At 48.4% G+C, this 14,762-nt stretch overlaps 1 protein-coding gene across 4 annotated transcripts in view; it reads right to left on the bottom strand.

The window, feature by feature from the left end:
* Positions 1-289: 289 nt before the first annotated feature.
* The window catches only part of HIP1 (huntingtin interacting protein 1), a gene marked incomplete at both ends in the record, with an annotated part of 194,370 nt that continues 179,897 nt past the window's right edge, over positions 290-14,762 (bottom strand). For 3 of the 4 annotated variants that reach the window (XM_080703237.1, XM_080703238.1, XM_080703239.1), the window contains 12 exons: positions 290-342; positions 1,522-1,630; positions 2,824-2,885; positions 3,317-3,440; positions 4,076-4,181; positions 4,404-4,504; positions 6,590-6,683; positions 7,035-7,093; positions 8,057-8,167; positions 12,506-12,642; positions 12,725-12,832; positions 13,065-13,151. In XM_080703237.1, coding sequence (XP_080559363.1) covers positions 290-342; positions 1,522-1,630; positions 2,824-2,885; positions 3,317-3,440; positions 4,076-4,181; positions 4,404-4,504; positions 6,590-6,683; positions 7,035-7,093; positions 8,057-8,167; positions 12,506-12,642; positions 12,725-12,832; positions 13,065-13,151 — 1,151 coding nt within the window. The remainder of the gene's footprint in view (positions 343-1,521; positions 1,631-2,823; positions 2,886-3,316; positions 3,441-4,075; positions 4,182-4,403; positions 4,505-6,589; positions 6,684-7,034; positions 7,094-8,056; positions 8,168-12,505; positions 12,643-12,724; positions 12,833-13,064; positions 13,152-14,762) is intronic. The other variant, XM_080703240.1, reaches the window with a different exon arrangement.

Raw genomic sequence — 14,762 nt, 5'->3', positions numbered from 1 at the left:
CTGGCTGGTCCCTTCCTGCGAGGGACCCTGCTCCCCATCCTCTCTGGACCTGGACTTGCTCATGGACAGCACAGGCTAGCCTGGATGCCAGGCAGGCCGGGGGAGAAACTAGATCACGGGTTCAATCACTGGACAGGGAGTCTTTGAAGGTCATGCAGGGCCTCGGCTCTGGTCAACGGGAGTGGGGTGACCGCCACTAGGACTCCACAGATCTGGGCTGTGGCCGGGGGATCACAACCGCCATGGGTGACGAGCATTTACACTCTGATGTACGGGGCGTCGGCTGGCTCTATTCTTTCTCGGGTACAGCTTCTTGCAACGTAGGTGGTGATGCTTCTGTTCCTAAAAGACAATGACAACTGCTGTCACGTGACTCCTCAGGCATGCATGTATTCATTGAACAAGAACTGCCACCACATTGGGTTCTGAGATCTATGACAAGTATGTCCACAGTGGAGCCGACTAATCCCCGAGTTCAGCCTCTAGGAGTCACCAGGATATATCTCTGGTTGGTTCTCAGAGTTGGTGGAGTCTGACAAAACATAACAGTCTCTGCTGTGATCCAGGTCAGCCACTGTGGACGTGCAGGACTCACAGACACCGGGTGATGGTAAATATTACTCCACCCCACTGCATTTCTCCTCTTGAGCCTTTCCATTTTCTGGCCATCATGGCTAGCTCTGGGCAGTTAGACTTGGTAATTCACTCGCCCCTGTCTGCCAGTTCTCCAATGAGAGTCTTCCACTCTATGGTGGGCAGAGAGTATACTCCCGGGGCACAGACCAGGCTAGTGTCCAGTGGTGGTGGGGGATGGCCAAATGAGTGATGTTTGCATCTGTCAGTGTCGAGGTTTTTTTGTAGTTGTTGTTTTGTTTTTGTTTGTTTGTTTTGGGGTGTCTGGGAATGGAACCCAGGGGCATTTGACCTCCAAGTTATACCCTCTGCCCTATTTTTTATTTTTTTATTTTTTGGTGGTACTTGGATTCCTGGAAGCCCTTCTACCTCTGGGATACACTCCCACAGGCTATACGCCCAGACCTATTTTTTTAACTTTTTTATGTGGAAACAGGGTCTCTTAAGCCAGCGAGGCTAGCTCCGAACCAGCGCGATCCTCCTGTCTCCGCCTCCCAAGTGCGGGGATTACAAGCCTGCGCCACCATGCCCAGCTTATTTTTTATTATTTTGAACCCGGGTCTCACTGAGTTGCGGAGGGGTTCACTAAATAGCTGAGGTTGTCTGCGAACTGCGATCCTCTGGTCTCAGCCTCCCGAATGCTGGGATTACAAGCCTGTGCCACCACGCCCGGCTTAGTGTTGAGGTTTTGAATAATGGAGCTTTTGATTCAATACACTTTACCTTAGCTTTAGGTTTAAAGGTTATTTGCAAATGAAAACAGGCTCCATGAAGAAAGAGGAGGAGGAATTGATGAACTTGAAGTCCCTTGTCCCATGAGAGCAGTGGCCCTGGCCCCGTAGCCTCCCTCCTTGGCACGGGCAGTGCTGGACCCCAGGGTCAGCTCACCTTCCTCCCAGCCCTCGGCGACCCCAGCGAGCTCGTAGTGCTTTTTCCGAAGCTCCCCCAGCTTTTGACGCTCCTTCTGTAGGTCATTTTCTAGCTCCAGCACCCTAACCTGCCAGGAAAGGAAATGGGATTTTTGTGTGTGTATGCACATGTGTGGCCCTGGGGATTGAACTCAGGGGCCTCTACCTCTGAGTTACACCCCCAGCATTTTCTCATTTTCTTTTTTATTCTTTTTTTTTCTTTTTGTGGTACCACGGATGGAACTCAGGGGCATTCTACCTCTCAGCTACACCCCAGCCCTATTTTTAACCCTTTTTTTTAAAAAAAAAACAGAGTCTCACTGAGTTGCAAAGGGCCTCCCTAAGTAGCGGAGGCTGTCTGCAAACTGTGATCCTCCTGTCTCAGCCTCCCAAATGCTGGGATTACAAGCATTTCTGGAATGCCCCTGGATTTAATCCCCGGTACCAAAAATTAAAAGCCGAGCGTGGCTTTTATTTATTTTTTTGGTACTAGGGATTGAACCCAGGGGCATTATACCTTTGAGCTACACCTCCTAGACCTATTTTTTAATTCTTTATTCTGAAACAGGGTCTTACTAAGTTGCAAAGGGCCTCATTAAGTAGCTGAGGCTGGCCTTGAACCCGAGATCCCTGTCTCAGCCTTCCAAATACTGAGATTACATGCATGTGTCATCATGCCCGGGATTTTATCTTTTATTTATTTATATTTATTTTTTATTTATTTGCAGCACTGAGGATGGAACCCAGGGGCATTCTACCTCTGAGCTACACCCCCTGCCCTATTTTTTAATTCTTTATTTTGAAACAGGGTCTCACTAAGTAGCTGAGGCTGTCTGCGAACCGTGATCCTCCAGTCTCAGCTTCCCGAATGCTGGGATTACAAGCATGTGCCACCACGCCTGGCTTTTTATTTTTTATTTTGAAACAGGGTTTTGCTATGTTTCTGAGGGTTGTACTGAGTTGCCGAGGCTGGCCTTAAACCCGAAATCCGCCTCCCAAGTACTGGGATTACAGGTGTGCACCAAAATGCCAGGCTGAGATTCTCATCTTTACCTCTCATCATCACCTCTCTCCACATCCAGTCTCTTTCAGCATCATTTACATTCAGTCTTGGGCTCATAAGTGCATCTGTGTTCATTCCCCCCTCCCAGTGTCTGTCTGTCTGTCTGTCTGTCTGTCTGTCTGTCTCTGTTAACTTCTCTCCACAGGAATTATATTCAGGGTTGGTATTTAGGCAATGGAGTGTCCAGAGTTGACTTATAGCTGGCGATGGCCTTCTCACCTGGGAGTCCATCTCTTGGCGTTTGATCTGGGTCAGCGTCATGCTTGAGAAGTCCATATTGTCTGCGGGGATGGAAATAGTCTTATCAAATAATGTCCCTGGCCGATGCTCACCCGAGAGGCGGCCTACTCCAACATTTTGTTAAAATGCCTGGCTTGCCATTTGCCAACACATACCCGAAAGTCACTGAGGGGTGGGGAGGAAGAAAGGATGGAGAGGTTAGGGGGTAACCAGGATCTGACCTCTCTGGGGGCCACTATGCTCTGAACTCAGAGAGAGGGCTAAAACGGAAGATCTACCCAAGAGCCCGCCATTGTGGCGGTAAGAATAGCATGTGCGTGTGGTTTCCAACCTAGTAAGAAAATAAGTACGTATGTGCAAAGATGAAAAGTAAGAGACTTCAGGAACAGAACTGTGGGAAGTTGAGATGATGGGGGAATGTAGAATATGGCCACATAAAGTGGGTAAGAAAGCACTCCTTCCGGAAGGCTACCTGTCTCCTCGATCTGTGATTTGCCCGAAATGGTCGAGGCCACGACCCCAGCGGTGGCCTGGTTCACTCCCCGCGAGGCCTGCTGCAGCTGGGCCAGGTTGGGGCTGTCCTTATCAGCTTTCACCTGCCAGGATGAAGCAGATCTAAGTTCACGCCTGGAGTGGCACAGACCGGATCAAACAGTTGGTCTGATGGCTCCTGACAACTGCAAGATCCACTACTGCCACCAGTCCACTTCTCAAGAGTGGCTGCGCACAGGGCCAGCTCCTGACGTGCGTATCACTGAAACAATGATTCCTGGCTTATTGGCTTGGTGGCCCCAAACTCTAGCTTTCTTAGGTATTTGTAAAAACTGTTCCAGTTGTGAAAAACAATTTGAGGCAAGAAGAAATATGGACAAACAAGGAACACTCACGCTAGGTGAGAACTGTCAAACTCATGGAAGGATTCTGGTTATGAACTTTGCACGAACATTAATTGGGGGTGCGGGTCCAAGTCCAGAGATGGACGAAGAGGGGCGGGCACTGGTTATATAGGAGCTCAGAGCCAAGCCAGGTGACCTGTTTGCACGCTCTCTGCCAGGATTGCCAGCGGAGGCTGGTGTGGCTGGACCTATGGCCTCCAGAAGTGGGTGGTACAGAACCCTCAAAGGGCAGAATTTTTATTTGGGACCCAATCAACTTGGAATGTGAAGAAAGCATCCGTCCTGGGGGTCAGTCCTATCGTCTCCCAGGACTTGCAGTTCAGCATGAGTCCTACCTTGGATGCGGCCACAAGCTGGGCCGTGCTAGCAGCAATTTCATGCGAACACACCATGAGCTCCTCAAATTTTCCTCTGCCTTGTACCACCAGATCAGCAGCATCCCTGACAGGAAAGAATGGGATGGGCAAAGTCACAGACAGATGAAGCCCTCGTGATCCCACCTCCAGCCCACCACTATCCAGGAAGGACAGCTTGCCCGCCCTGCCCCGTGTCACCCAGGATACCCCAGGTCCCTTTCAAATGTTTAGTCCTGCTGCTTAGGTATTCTCAGAGGTGGATCAATGGAACAGGGACCAGGAGGGAGCCCTGAACCCAGGCACTTACACCATGACGGTGGCTCCCCAGCCCACAGCTTTGGAGGCTGAGATGAGTCCTTCTGTCCACCGAGAGTTCTTGGCATAAAACTCTTTAGGGGATGCAGTACCCTATGGAAACAAAAAATAATGACAGCTATTTTCATGATGTGTTTATGGTGTGCCAGGGGCTTTTATTTGGTGGTACTGAGGATTGAACTGAGGGGCATTTTGCCTCTGAGCTATAACCTCAGCCCAATTTTATTTTTATTTGGAAACAGGGTCTCGTTAAGGTGCTGAGAGCCTCACTAAGTTGCTGAGGCTGACTTCGAACCTGTGATCCTCCTGTCTCAGCCTCCCAGGTACTGGGATTACAGGTGTACACCACTACACCTGGCTCCAAATGCTTTTAGATATATTATCCCATTGGGTCTTCACTGTAACTCTGGAGGTAAGCATTATTATCCCCAGTGTAAAGATAAGAAAAGTAAGAATCAGGGGGCAAAAATATTGTTCTGGGGGTCATTCAGGAAATAAGTGAAGGTAAATCCGAGGCTTTTCTGACTCCTAGCCCTATTGTATTTCTATAGTTAGCCCTTAGTCACTGAGGATTCCGTATCTATAGATTAAACCATCTGCAGATCGAAAATATTTGGAGGGGGGAGGACACAGCTGTGCCCAGCCAGGTCTGGTGGCACACACTTATAATCCCAGTACTTAGGAGGCTGAGGCATGGTGGTATATGGCTATAACCCCAGTACTTAAGAGGCTGGACAGAAGCATCACAGGTTTGAGGGCAGCCTCAGCAACACAGCAAGACTCTGAGCATCCTAGTAAGATCCTGTTTCAAACAGAAATAAAAAGGGCTGGGAGTACAGCTCAACAACAACACAGGGCTGGGGTACAGAACCAATTCAATGCAGGCACTGAGGGATGACTGTACATTATGTGAATAATACAGGAAAGTCATGATCCAAAGGGAGTCTAGACAGTCTCAGGTCTGCCAAGAGAAGAGTATACAGTGATCTGGGTGGGGGGGCGGTATTGGGGATTAAATCCAGGGGTATTCTACCTCTGAGGCACACCCTCAGCTCTATTATATTTTTTATCTTGAAATATAGTCTCACTAAATTGCTGAGGCTGACTTCAAATCTGTGATCCTCCTGTCTCTGCCTCCCAAGTACTGGGATTACTGTGCCACTTTGGCTATAGTGAATAATTTGAAAAAATGATTTCTACTTGGATTTCCAAAAGGCGTTTATGGTTGGGAAATCTGAGAACCTGTAGACGTGCCTTGTTTGCTCCACCTTTCTACTGTAGGAACAAACAGGAAACAGCCCCCCTTCACGCTGTAAGAAGCACCTCCAAAGCAGGTATGGCTGCCATTTCTTTCTTTTTTTTCTTCTTCTTTTTTTTTTTTTTTTTTTTTATACTGGGGCTTTCTACCTCCAGGCTATACTCCCAGCCCTATTTAATAATTTATTTGGAAACAGGGTCTCTCTTAAGTTGCTGAGAGCCTCACTAAGTAGCTGAGGCTGGCTTCGAACCTGTGCGATCCTCCTGTCTCAGCCTCCCAAGCGCGGGGATTATAAGTGTGAGCCATCACGCCTCGTTTAAAGGTGATTTAAAGTATACAGGAAGAAGAGGAACAGCTGGGATGTAGCTCGGTGGCAAAGCACTTGCCTTGCAAGTGTAACACCCTGGGTTTGATCTCCAGTTCAAGAAAGAAAGAAAGAAAGGAGGGAGGGAGAGAAAGAAAGGAAAGGTAAGAACAAGGAAAAACAAAAGTAAAGTATATGAGAGGGAATGTGCTGATTCTATGCAATCCTGTACCATTTTGTAAAAGGGCATCTGTGGATTTTAGTATTCACAGGGGTTCTGGAACCATTTTCCCTACAGATACCGAGAGGCACCACTGCACCAGGTTTACTCCTGGGATCTGCCCAGTTTCCCTAATTCTTCTTTCATCCTAGGAGGACCCAGACCAGCAATGTAAACGGGGTTTCCAGAGCCAGTCCACCAGGGGCGGCTGTGGCTGGCTGCCCTCTGTGAGCTGGCAGGACCCTGCTTCTTCCCACAGCATCTGTTGATGTCCATGGCTCCGAAGGCCTCGATGGACACAGGACAAGCCAGCAGCTCAACCAGACTCCAGTGAGAGTGGGGGCCCCGATTCATGGCCCCCAAGCTCCCCATCCTGTGGCCTGAGGCCACGCTCACCCTGCCGCTCTCCACGATCTCCCTCTGGAGGTCCTTTGAAGCCACAACCAGGACCTGGATGGCTTGCATCAGGCTGGTACAGGAACCAAGGATCCTGTTAAAAACCAACAAGAGTCAGGGACACAGACCAAGAACACAGGCTGCTCTTTCTCACTCCTAAGCCACAGCAAAGTTGGAAAGGGAACGGGAGGCAGGGAAGGTGCTGGTATCACTGCAATACTTTGAGGGAAGGCCGGCGAGTGAGAAGCCTTCATTGTGGATCTTCATAAGGAAAAGCTAAGTCGCGATTCTTGGGGTTTCATCTCCCCTGTACCGCAGCAGGGAACTGCTACCATCACCAGTGCTGTCGCCCGCGAGTCCACTCCCTAGCAGGTATGCAGGGCACAATCTAACACAGGAAGATGGATTCTGCTCACCTAGGCACTACCCTGGGGCCCAGACTGACCTTTCATTCACCTCCAACTTGACTCCTGTGTCTCCTGCTCGGGATTTGCTGAGCATTTCCTGTTAAAAAGAAGTACGGTTTTTAAATACACCATGAGTACTGAGAAACTGCTGACGCCGTGCCACACCCGGTCCAATACACTGCAGGAGCTGAGAAACCAGTCTAGATGTCTCCGTCTTGCCATCTATTGGGTGGAACGAGGCTGCAGCAGGCTGCTCTACAGTCAGTGAGAGCCTTGACCTTAGGGCACCCAGGCTAGAGTGCACAGACCTGGGAGCTATGGAGCTATCATCTCTGGGGTCCCAAAGGGGTGGCTGCTATCAGGTCATAGAGGCAGGTGCACACACCGCGGTGGATGTCTTGAATATTCTACCAAAGGGGCAAGAGATGGCCTTTCCGATAGTGCCTGTTCAGCTTTTTTTTTCTGAGCGATTCCTTTCCATTGATAAGGGCTGACACTGAATGCCTCTAGGGCAGATCAGTATTACTGCCATCTTTTAGAAATGGGATCTGATTCAGAGCCAAGTGCATGTAACTTATAAGTCATGCAACTAATAAGCGGTCAGTCGGGAACTTGCACTCTGCATGGTCAGACACTAAGGTATCTGAATCCGCAAGGACTTCCTGTTTTCTGGCCCTTTTAGATGCCATGCGGTTTTTGTTTGTTTGTTTGCTTATTTGGTACTGGGGCTGGAACCCAGGGTTTTTTCTACTTCCGGGCTAAACTCCCAGACCTATTTTATACTTTATTTGGAAATAGGGTCTCACTAATTTTCTGAGAGCCTCACTCAGTAGCTGAGGCTGGCTTCGAACCTGTCTCAGCCTGCAATCCTCCTGTCTCAGCCTCCCAAGCGCGGGGATTACAAGCGTGTGCCACCACGCCTGATGTGAGTTTGGGTTTGGGTTTCTTCTATGTGAGCCTTTGCAGCCTTCATGAGTGACTAAGACACATCTAAGGGGCAGTGCTGCCCAGGGGCAGCTGCAGAGGCGTGGGTTTAGGAGATCCTACACAGACCCCTCACCTCTATTCGAGCCGTGGCCGTTTCAATGGCAGCTGAAGTGGCGGCCATCTCCTTGTCCACCAGGTCTCCAAGCTCCTCCTGTTTGATGTCCAGGCCCCTGGGCAGCAGCTCCTGTGAATAGCACCACAAAGGCAGAAATGTCATTTTGACATCCTCACTTTTTTTTTTTTTTTTTTTTTTTTTTGCGGGTCTGGGGATGGAACCCAGGGGCATTCGACCTCCAAGCTACACTCCCTGCCCTATTTTTATTCTTTATATTGAAACTGGGTCTCACTGAGTTGTGGAGGGCCTCACTAAGTAGCTGAGGCTGTCCACGAACCGCGATCCTCAGGTCTCAGCCTCCCGAATGCTGGGATTACAAGTGTGCGCCACCACGCCCGTCTCCTCCCTTTCTCCTTTGCAGACCTGTAGCCCTTCTGAGACAGCAGAGGTGGAGGGACCCACCATGAAGCACCGCCTATAAGCCACCGAGAAGGATCTGTCACAGATAGACCACATCTGGAACCTCATGTTCCTTCCCCCTCTACTCTCACTCAGAATCCTTCCTTCCGGGAAGCCACCAGTGAGCTGCAGCTGCTGGGGCCCTTAAAAGAGAGCATTCCTCCTCCTCCTGGACTGGGGATTGAACCCAGGGGCATTCTTCCTCTGAGCTGCACTCTCAGCCCTATTTTATTTTTTATATTTTGCAACAAGGTTTCACTAAATTGCTGAGGCTGGCCTTGAACCTGCAATCCTCCTCTTTCAGCTTCCCAAGTACTGGGATGACAGGCCTGCAGCACCACACCTGGCTAAAATAGATGATGTCTTTTAACAAGTCCAACCCTTATTCAACTTTGCTTCCATGGCCATCAGAGGAGGTAGTTCCTATTCCTGTTATGTAGATGGGAAGCTAAGGCGCAGAAAGGGGTTTCCCTTCGCCCCAGTTATGCTGCTAATAAAGGGCAGAAGAGGAAATGTGATGTGAATGATGCAAGGCCCACTGTGTGTGTGTGTGTGTGTGTGTGTGTGTGTGTGTGTGTGTGTGTGTGTTGCGGTATCGGGGCTTGGCCCCAAAGGAGCTCTAAGGAGTTACATTTCTTTTATGTTTTATTTTGAGACAACTTGGTAAGTTGCCCAGGCTAGCCTTGAATTTGGGATCCTTCTGCCTCAGTCTCCTGAGGAGCTGGGTTGACGGGTGTGTGCCACCATGCCCACTTACAATCTCATTTATATAATGTCTATAATGCATAAATCTAGCAATATGTTATTTAGGGCTGAAAAAGAAGACATGGTCTATAACCTTCCTCTGGAACTGATTTGAAATTATCCTCCATGTCTCTCTCTCTCTATCTATCCTTCGTGTCTTTTTCTTTTTTTTTGTGGTACTGGGGATGGAACCCAGGGATATTCTACTCCCGAACTACATCCCCAGCCCTATTTTTAATTTTTTATGTTTTGAAATGGTCTCACTGAGTTGCAGAGGGCCTCACAAAGTAGCTAAGGCTGGCTGTGAACCACAATCCTGTCTCCACCTCGCAAATACTGGGATTACAAGCATGTGCCACCATGCACCCCCCTTCTCTTTTTAATGTGGTATTAGTGATTGAACCCAGGGGTACTTAAGCTTCAAGCTACGCTGCCAGCCCTTTTTTAAATTTTTGTTTTGAAATAGAGTTTCATTAGGTTGTTCAGAGTATTATTAAATTGCTGAGACTGGTCTTGAACCTGTAATCCTCCTGTCTCAGTTTCCCAAGTACTGGGATTACAGGTATGCAATACAGTGCCCAGCTTTATTTTTTGTTTTGAAAGAGAGTTTCACTAGGGTGCTGAGGCTGGTCTTGAATTTGTGATTCTCTTGTCTCAGCCTCCCAAGTACTGGGCTTACAGGCATGCACCACCATGCCGGCTGAAGTAATTACTTTCAATAATTACATTTTCCAGCCACCTGGCAGCCAGAGAGGAGCTGCCACCTGGGCCCACACCACTTTCTCTTCCTCACCCTTCCGGGCTCAGCTCCATCCTGGAAAGTCAGGGAGACCTGAGCACACTCATTACATGGATGGCACAACCGAGGTCCTAGGTAGGAGGGTAGTCCGGGGCATAGCAGTCTGTCCCTTAGCTTGGACCTTGAAGATGGGCGATGAGAGGTGGGGAGGAAGAGTCACAGAATCCTAAAGACACATGCTGGCTGTTCTGATGAAATAATAATACATTTTGCCTGGCACATCCTGCAACCCCAATACAGCAAACTCCAGGCCAGCCTCAGCGATTCAGCTAGATCCTTGTTTCAAAATGAATAAAAAGCCGGGTGTGGTGGCGCATGCTTGTAATCCCAGCATTTGGGAGGCTGAGAGAGGAGGATCTAAGGTTTGTGGCCAGCCTCAGCTACTCAGTGAGGCCCTTTGCAACTCAATGAGACCCTGTTTTAAAATAAAGAATAAAAAATAGGGCTGTGGGTGGGGCTCAGAGGTAGAATGCCCCTGGGTTCCATCCCCAGTACCACAATAATAAAAATAAAAAAGGGCTGGGAGATGTAGCTCAAAGCCAGAATGCTCCTGGGCTCAATCCCTAGTATTGAAATGAATACATTTCAAAGAAGATTATATTTTTCCTTTTTATAAGTTCTATGGATCTTTTTCAACTATACCTTATTACTTTTGAAAATATCTAATTTCTTTGTCACACTCTTAATGTTTTTTAAGGCTCTTTTAAACATGTCAAATCTATTTACTTTGCCTGTAAAACTCTTGTAAGTTGAGGTTCAAAGTACAGTTCTAGAGACAATTAGGCCTATTAGAGGTACCTGGGCCTCTAACAACCTCACCACAATTTTTTTTTTTTTTTTTTTTTTTGCTTGTGTGGGGATGGAACCCAGCGACATGTGACCTCTGAGCTACACCCTCTGCCCTATTTTTTACTCTTTATTTTGAAGCAGGGTCTCACTAAGTTGCGGAGGGCCTCACTAAGTAGCTGAGGCTGTCTGCAAACCTCGATCCCCTAGTCTCAGCCTCCCAAATGCTGGGATTACAAGCGTGCGCCACCATGCCTGCCATAACAACCTAACTACTTTAAACTCAATTCTCTGTTAGTATCCTGGGCCATAAAGATGGTATGAAGCCTGGGCTCTAAATTCATAGTAGTTTGTGGTTAGACATTCTTTAGGGACCTGTTTTCCCCTCTCAGAACCAAGGATGAGGAGTCTCTTCTGTAGAACAGAGGCTGGGGACATTTTCACTGCCTTTGAGAATTAAGGGGCGTTCATCTGTGCTTAGAGGCTCCCTCAGTAGCTATGGTGTGACCCTTCAGGGGCCCTTCTTTGGGATGAAGGACCTGCATTTCGATCTTTTATCCTACTTGGTCCTAGGTTTTGCTCTTATTCTCTTTATGTGTGGCGCATTAAAATTCAAATTTGGGAGCTGGGCATGGTGGCGCACGCTTGTAATCCCAGCATTCGGGAGGCTGAGACAGGAGGATCGCGGTTCGCGGACAATCAGCTACTTAGTGAGGCCCTCTGCAACTCAGTGAGACCTTGTTTCAAAGTAAAGAATAAAAAAAAATAGGGCAGCCGGGCATGGTGGCGCATGCTTGTAATCCCTGCGCTTGGGAGGCGGAGACAGGAGGATCGCGTAGGTTCGAAGTCAGCTACGCTGGCTTAAGAGACTCTGTTTCCAAATAAAAATATAAAATAGGTCTGGGAGTGTAGCCTGGAGGCAGAGGGTTTCCGGGAACCCCAGTACCACCAAAAAAAAAAAAAAAAAAAAAAAAAAAAAAATAGGGCTGGGAGTGTAGCTCAGAGGTCCAATACCAGTAGGTTCCATCCCCAGTAACGGCAGGGGCGGAGGGGGAGATCAAGCTTGGTGCCACCAAAGGTAGGTAAAAAGAACTGGCTAGAATATCACTAATTCCCTGGCAATTCATACCCAACAACGATAGGAAGATGGCAGGTTTGAAGTCAGTCTCGGCAACATAGTAAGATCCTTGGTAACTTAATGAGACTTTATTTTTTTTTTCTTGTGGCACCGGCCCAGAGGCATTTTACCTCTGAGCTAAACCCTTAGCCCAATTTTAATTCTTATTTGGAAACAGGGTCTCACTAAGTTGCAGAAGGTCTCACTAAGCTGTTGAGGCTGGCCTCTAACCTGCGATCTTTCTGTGTCAGCCTCCCAAGTAATGGGATTACAAGCGTGCACCACTATGTCCAGCTGAGATTTTTGTTTTAAAGTAAAAAATAAAATAAAATAAATGGTCTGGGATCCAGGCATGGTGATGCATCCTGTAATCCCAGTACTTGGGAGGCTAAGACAGGAAAATCACAAGTCTGAGGCCAGCCTCAGCAACTTAGTGAGACCCAGTTTCTAAGTAAAAAATAAAATAAGGCTAGGCGCTATAGCTTGGAGGTGGAATGCCCCTGGTTCTGGTTCAATGCCCAGTGCCCCTCCCCTGCCCCGGTCACTGTAGCGCTGGAGATACCTCGCCGATGGCCTTGATCTTGCTGAGGCAGCTCCTCATGGCTGTGCTGTCGGCTTTCTCCAGGGTTCCCTCTTCCTCCAGGGAGGCCAGGTAGGTGAGGGTTTCCCTGCCATACTGCTTACAGGCCTCGGTCAGTGCTGGGGATGCAAGGTGACAGTGGTAGGTGAAGGCCCTCTGCTGGCCCTGCCGTTAGGGGCGGCCCCTTGCCCAGGGACTCACCGTCCGCAGGCTCGGGTGGGGCACGGAGGCTGGTGGTGCTCCCGTGGGCGATAGTGTCGCTGGTTAAGTGCGCCAGCAGGGCGATGGCGTGCAGAAGCCCACTGACATCTGCTGGGAGTGAGAAGGAAGATCCGTGGGCCTGATCGAGGTTGTTATCTTCTCCCCGCTTTCTAAGCTTCTGGCTCACTCTCTTACACACACACACACACACACACACACACACACACACACACACACACACCCCTCCCGTGGGTCCAGAAACACGCAGCCATAACTGCCTTTGAGCATTTCTGAAACACTAGGGACCAACAGTGACCATGCCCATCCTTTGTCCTCTTACCTTCTGGGCAGGCCAGAAACTGGCTCCGGCTCTTTTCTAGTTGCTCAATGCAGCTGGAAACAGACTTGACCTTGGAGAGAAGGTGATCTGGAGGAAAGACAGGGTAAGGTCAGAACAAGAGTGCTCAATGCTCAGCCAGGCATGGGGTGCATTGTAATCCCAGTACTTGAAAGGCTGACACAGGAGGATCACAGGTTCAAGGCCAGCCTCAGCTACTTAGTGAGGCCCTCAGGAACTTAGTGAAACCCTGTTTCAAAACAAAAAATGAGAGCTGGGCGTGGTGGCGCACGCTTGTAATCCCCACGCTTGGGAGGTGGAGACAGGAGGATTGCACAGGTTCGAAGCCAGTCGTGCTAGCGTAAGAGACCCTGTTTCAAAAATATAAAATAGGTCTGGGAGTGTAGCCCGGAGGTAGAAGGGCTTAAAAAAAAAAAAATATATATATATATATATATATATATAATAGGTCTGGGAGTGTAGCCCAGAGGTAGAAGGGTTTCCAGGAACCCCAGTACCACCAAAAATAAGAAAGAAAGAAAGAAAGAAAGAAAGAAAGAAAGAAAGAAAGAAAGAAAGAAAGAAAGGAAGGAAGGAAGAAAGAAAGAAAGAGAGAAAGAAAGAAAGAGGGCTTGAGGCATAGCTCAGAGGTAGAATGCCCAATGCCCCTGGGTTCAGTTCTCAGTACTGGAAAAAAAAAAGGTGGGGCTGCTCTGCACCCCAGGGTTGTTTCAGCTGCTGTGCCTCTGGCCACAGATCTGAGGACACCTCAAAGCTCTGGAGATGAAGGAATGGCTTTCATGTCTCACTGTCCAGGCCTGGCCCTGGCTCAACCATGCCCAGGGTGTAACCTTGGGCTGTCTGAACCTGCTCCTGGTTGAGAGCAGGGAACAACAGATCCATCTCATGGTAGGAAAACTGGGGCCAAGGAATGCCTAGAGCTTAGCTAATGCCAGGCAAGAAAGCGTTCAATATGACCTTATTTTATTTGTCTTGTGGTACTGGGGATTGAACCCAGAGGCAATCTACTTCGGAGCTACCCCCCAGCCTTATTCTATTTTAGTGGTACTGGGAATGAAACCCAGGGGCATTCTACCTCCAAGCTACACCCCCAGCCCTATTTTTAATTTTGAAACAGGATCTCTTATTTTATTTTTTATTTGGAAACAGAGGCTTGCTAAGTTGCTGAGAGCCTCGCTAAGTTTCTGAGGCTGGCTATGGACCTGCAACCCTCCTGTTTCACCCTCCCAAGTACTGAGATTACATTCATGTAATGCAGGCTCTTTTTGTTTTTATTATTATTATTGTTTGTGGTACTGGGGGGGGGGCAGGGGCATTCTACCTCTGAGCTATACCTCCAGCCCTATTTTTTATTCTTTATTTTGAAACAGGGTCTCACTGGGTTGCAAAGGGCCCCACTAAGTAGCTGAGGCTGTCCATGAACTGTTATCCTCCTGTTTCAGCCTCCCAAATACCGGGATTATAAGCACGCGCCACCACGCCTGGCTCCTTTTTGTTCCTTTTATTTTTTATTATTATTATTTTTGTGTGGTACTGGGGGTTGAACCTAGGGGCATTCTACCTCTGAGCTACCTCCCTAGCCTTATTTTTTATTTTTATTTTAAAACAGGGTCTCCCTAGGTTGATGAGAGTCTCACTACTTGTTGAGGCTGGCCTTGAACCTGTAATCTTCCTCTTTTA

Source organism: Muscardinus avellanarius (assembly GCF_963383645.1).
Source record: "Muscardinus avellanarius genome assembly, chromosome: 10".
In the NCBI taxonomy this organism is placed as follows: domain Eukaryota; kingdom Metazoa; phylum Chordata; class Mammalia; order Rodentia; family Gliridae; genus Muscardinus; species Muscardinus avellanarius.
The sequence above is the reverse complement of the archived record's forward strand: the minus strand, read 5'-3'. Positions and strand labels throughout refer to the sequence as shown.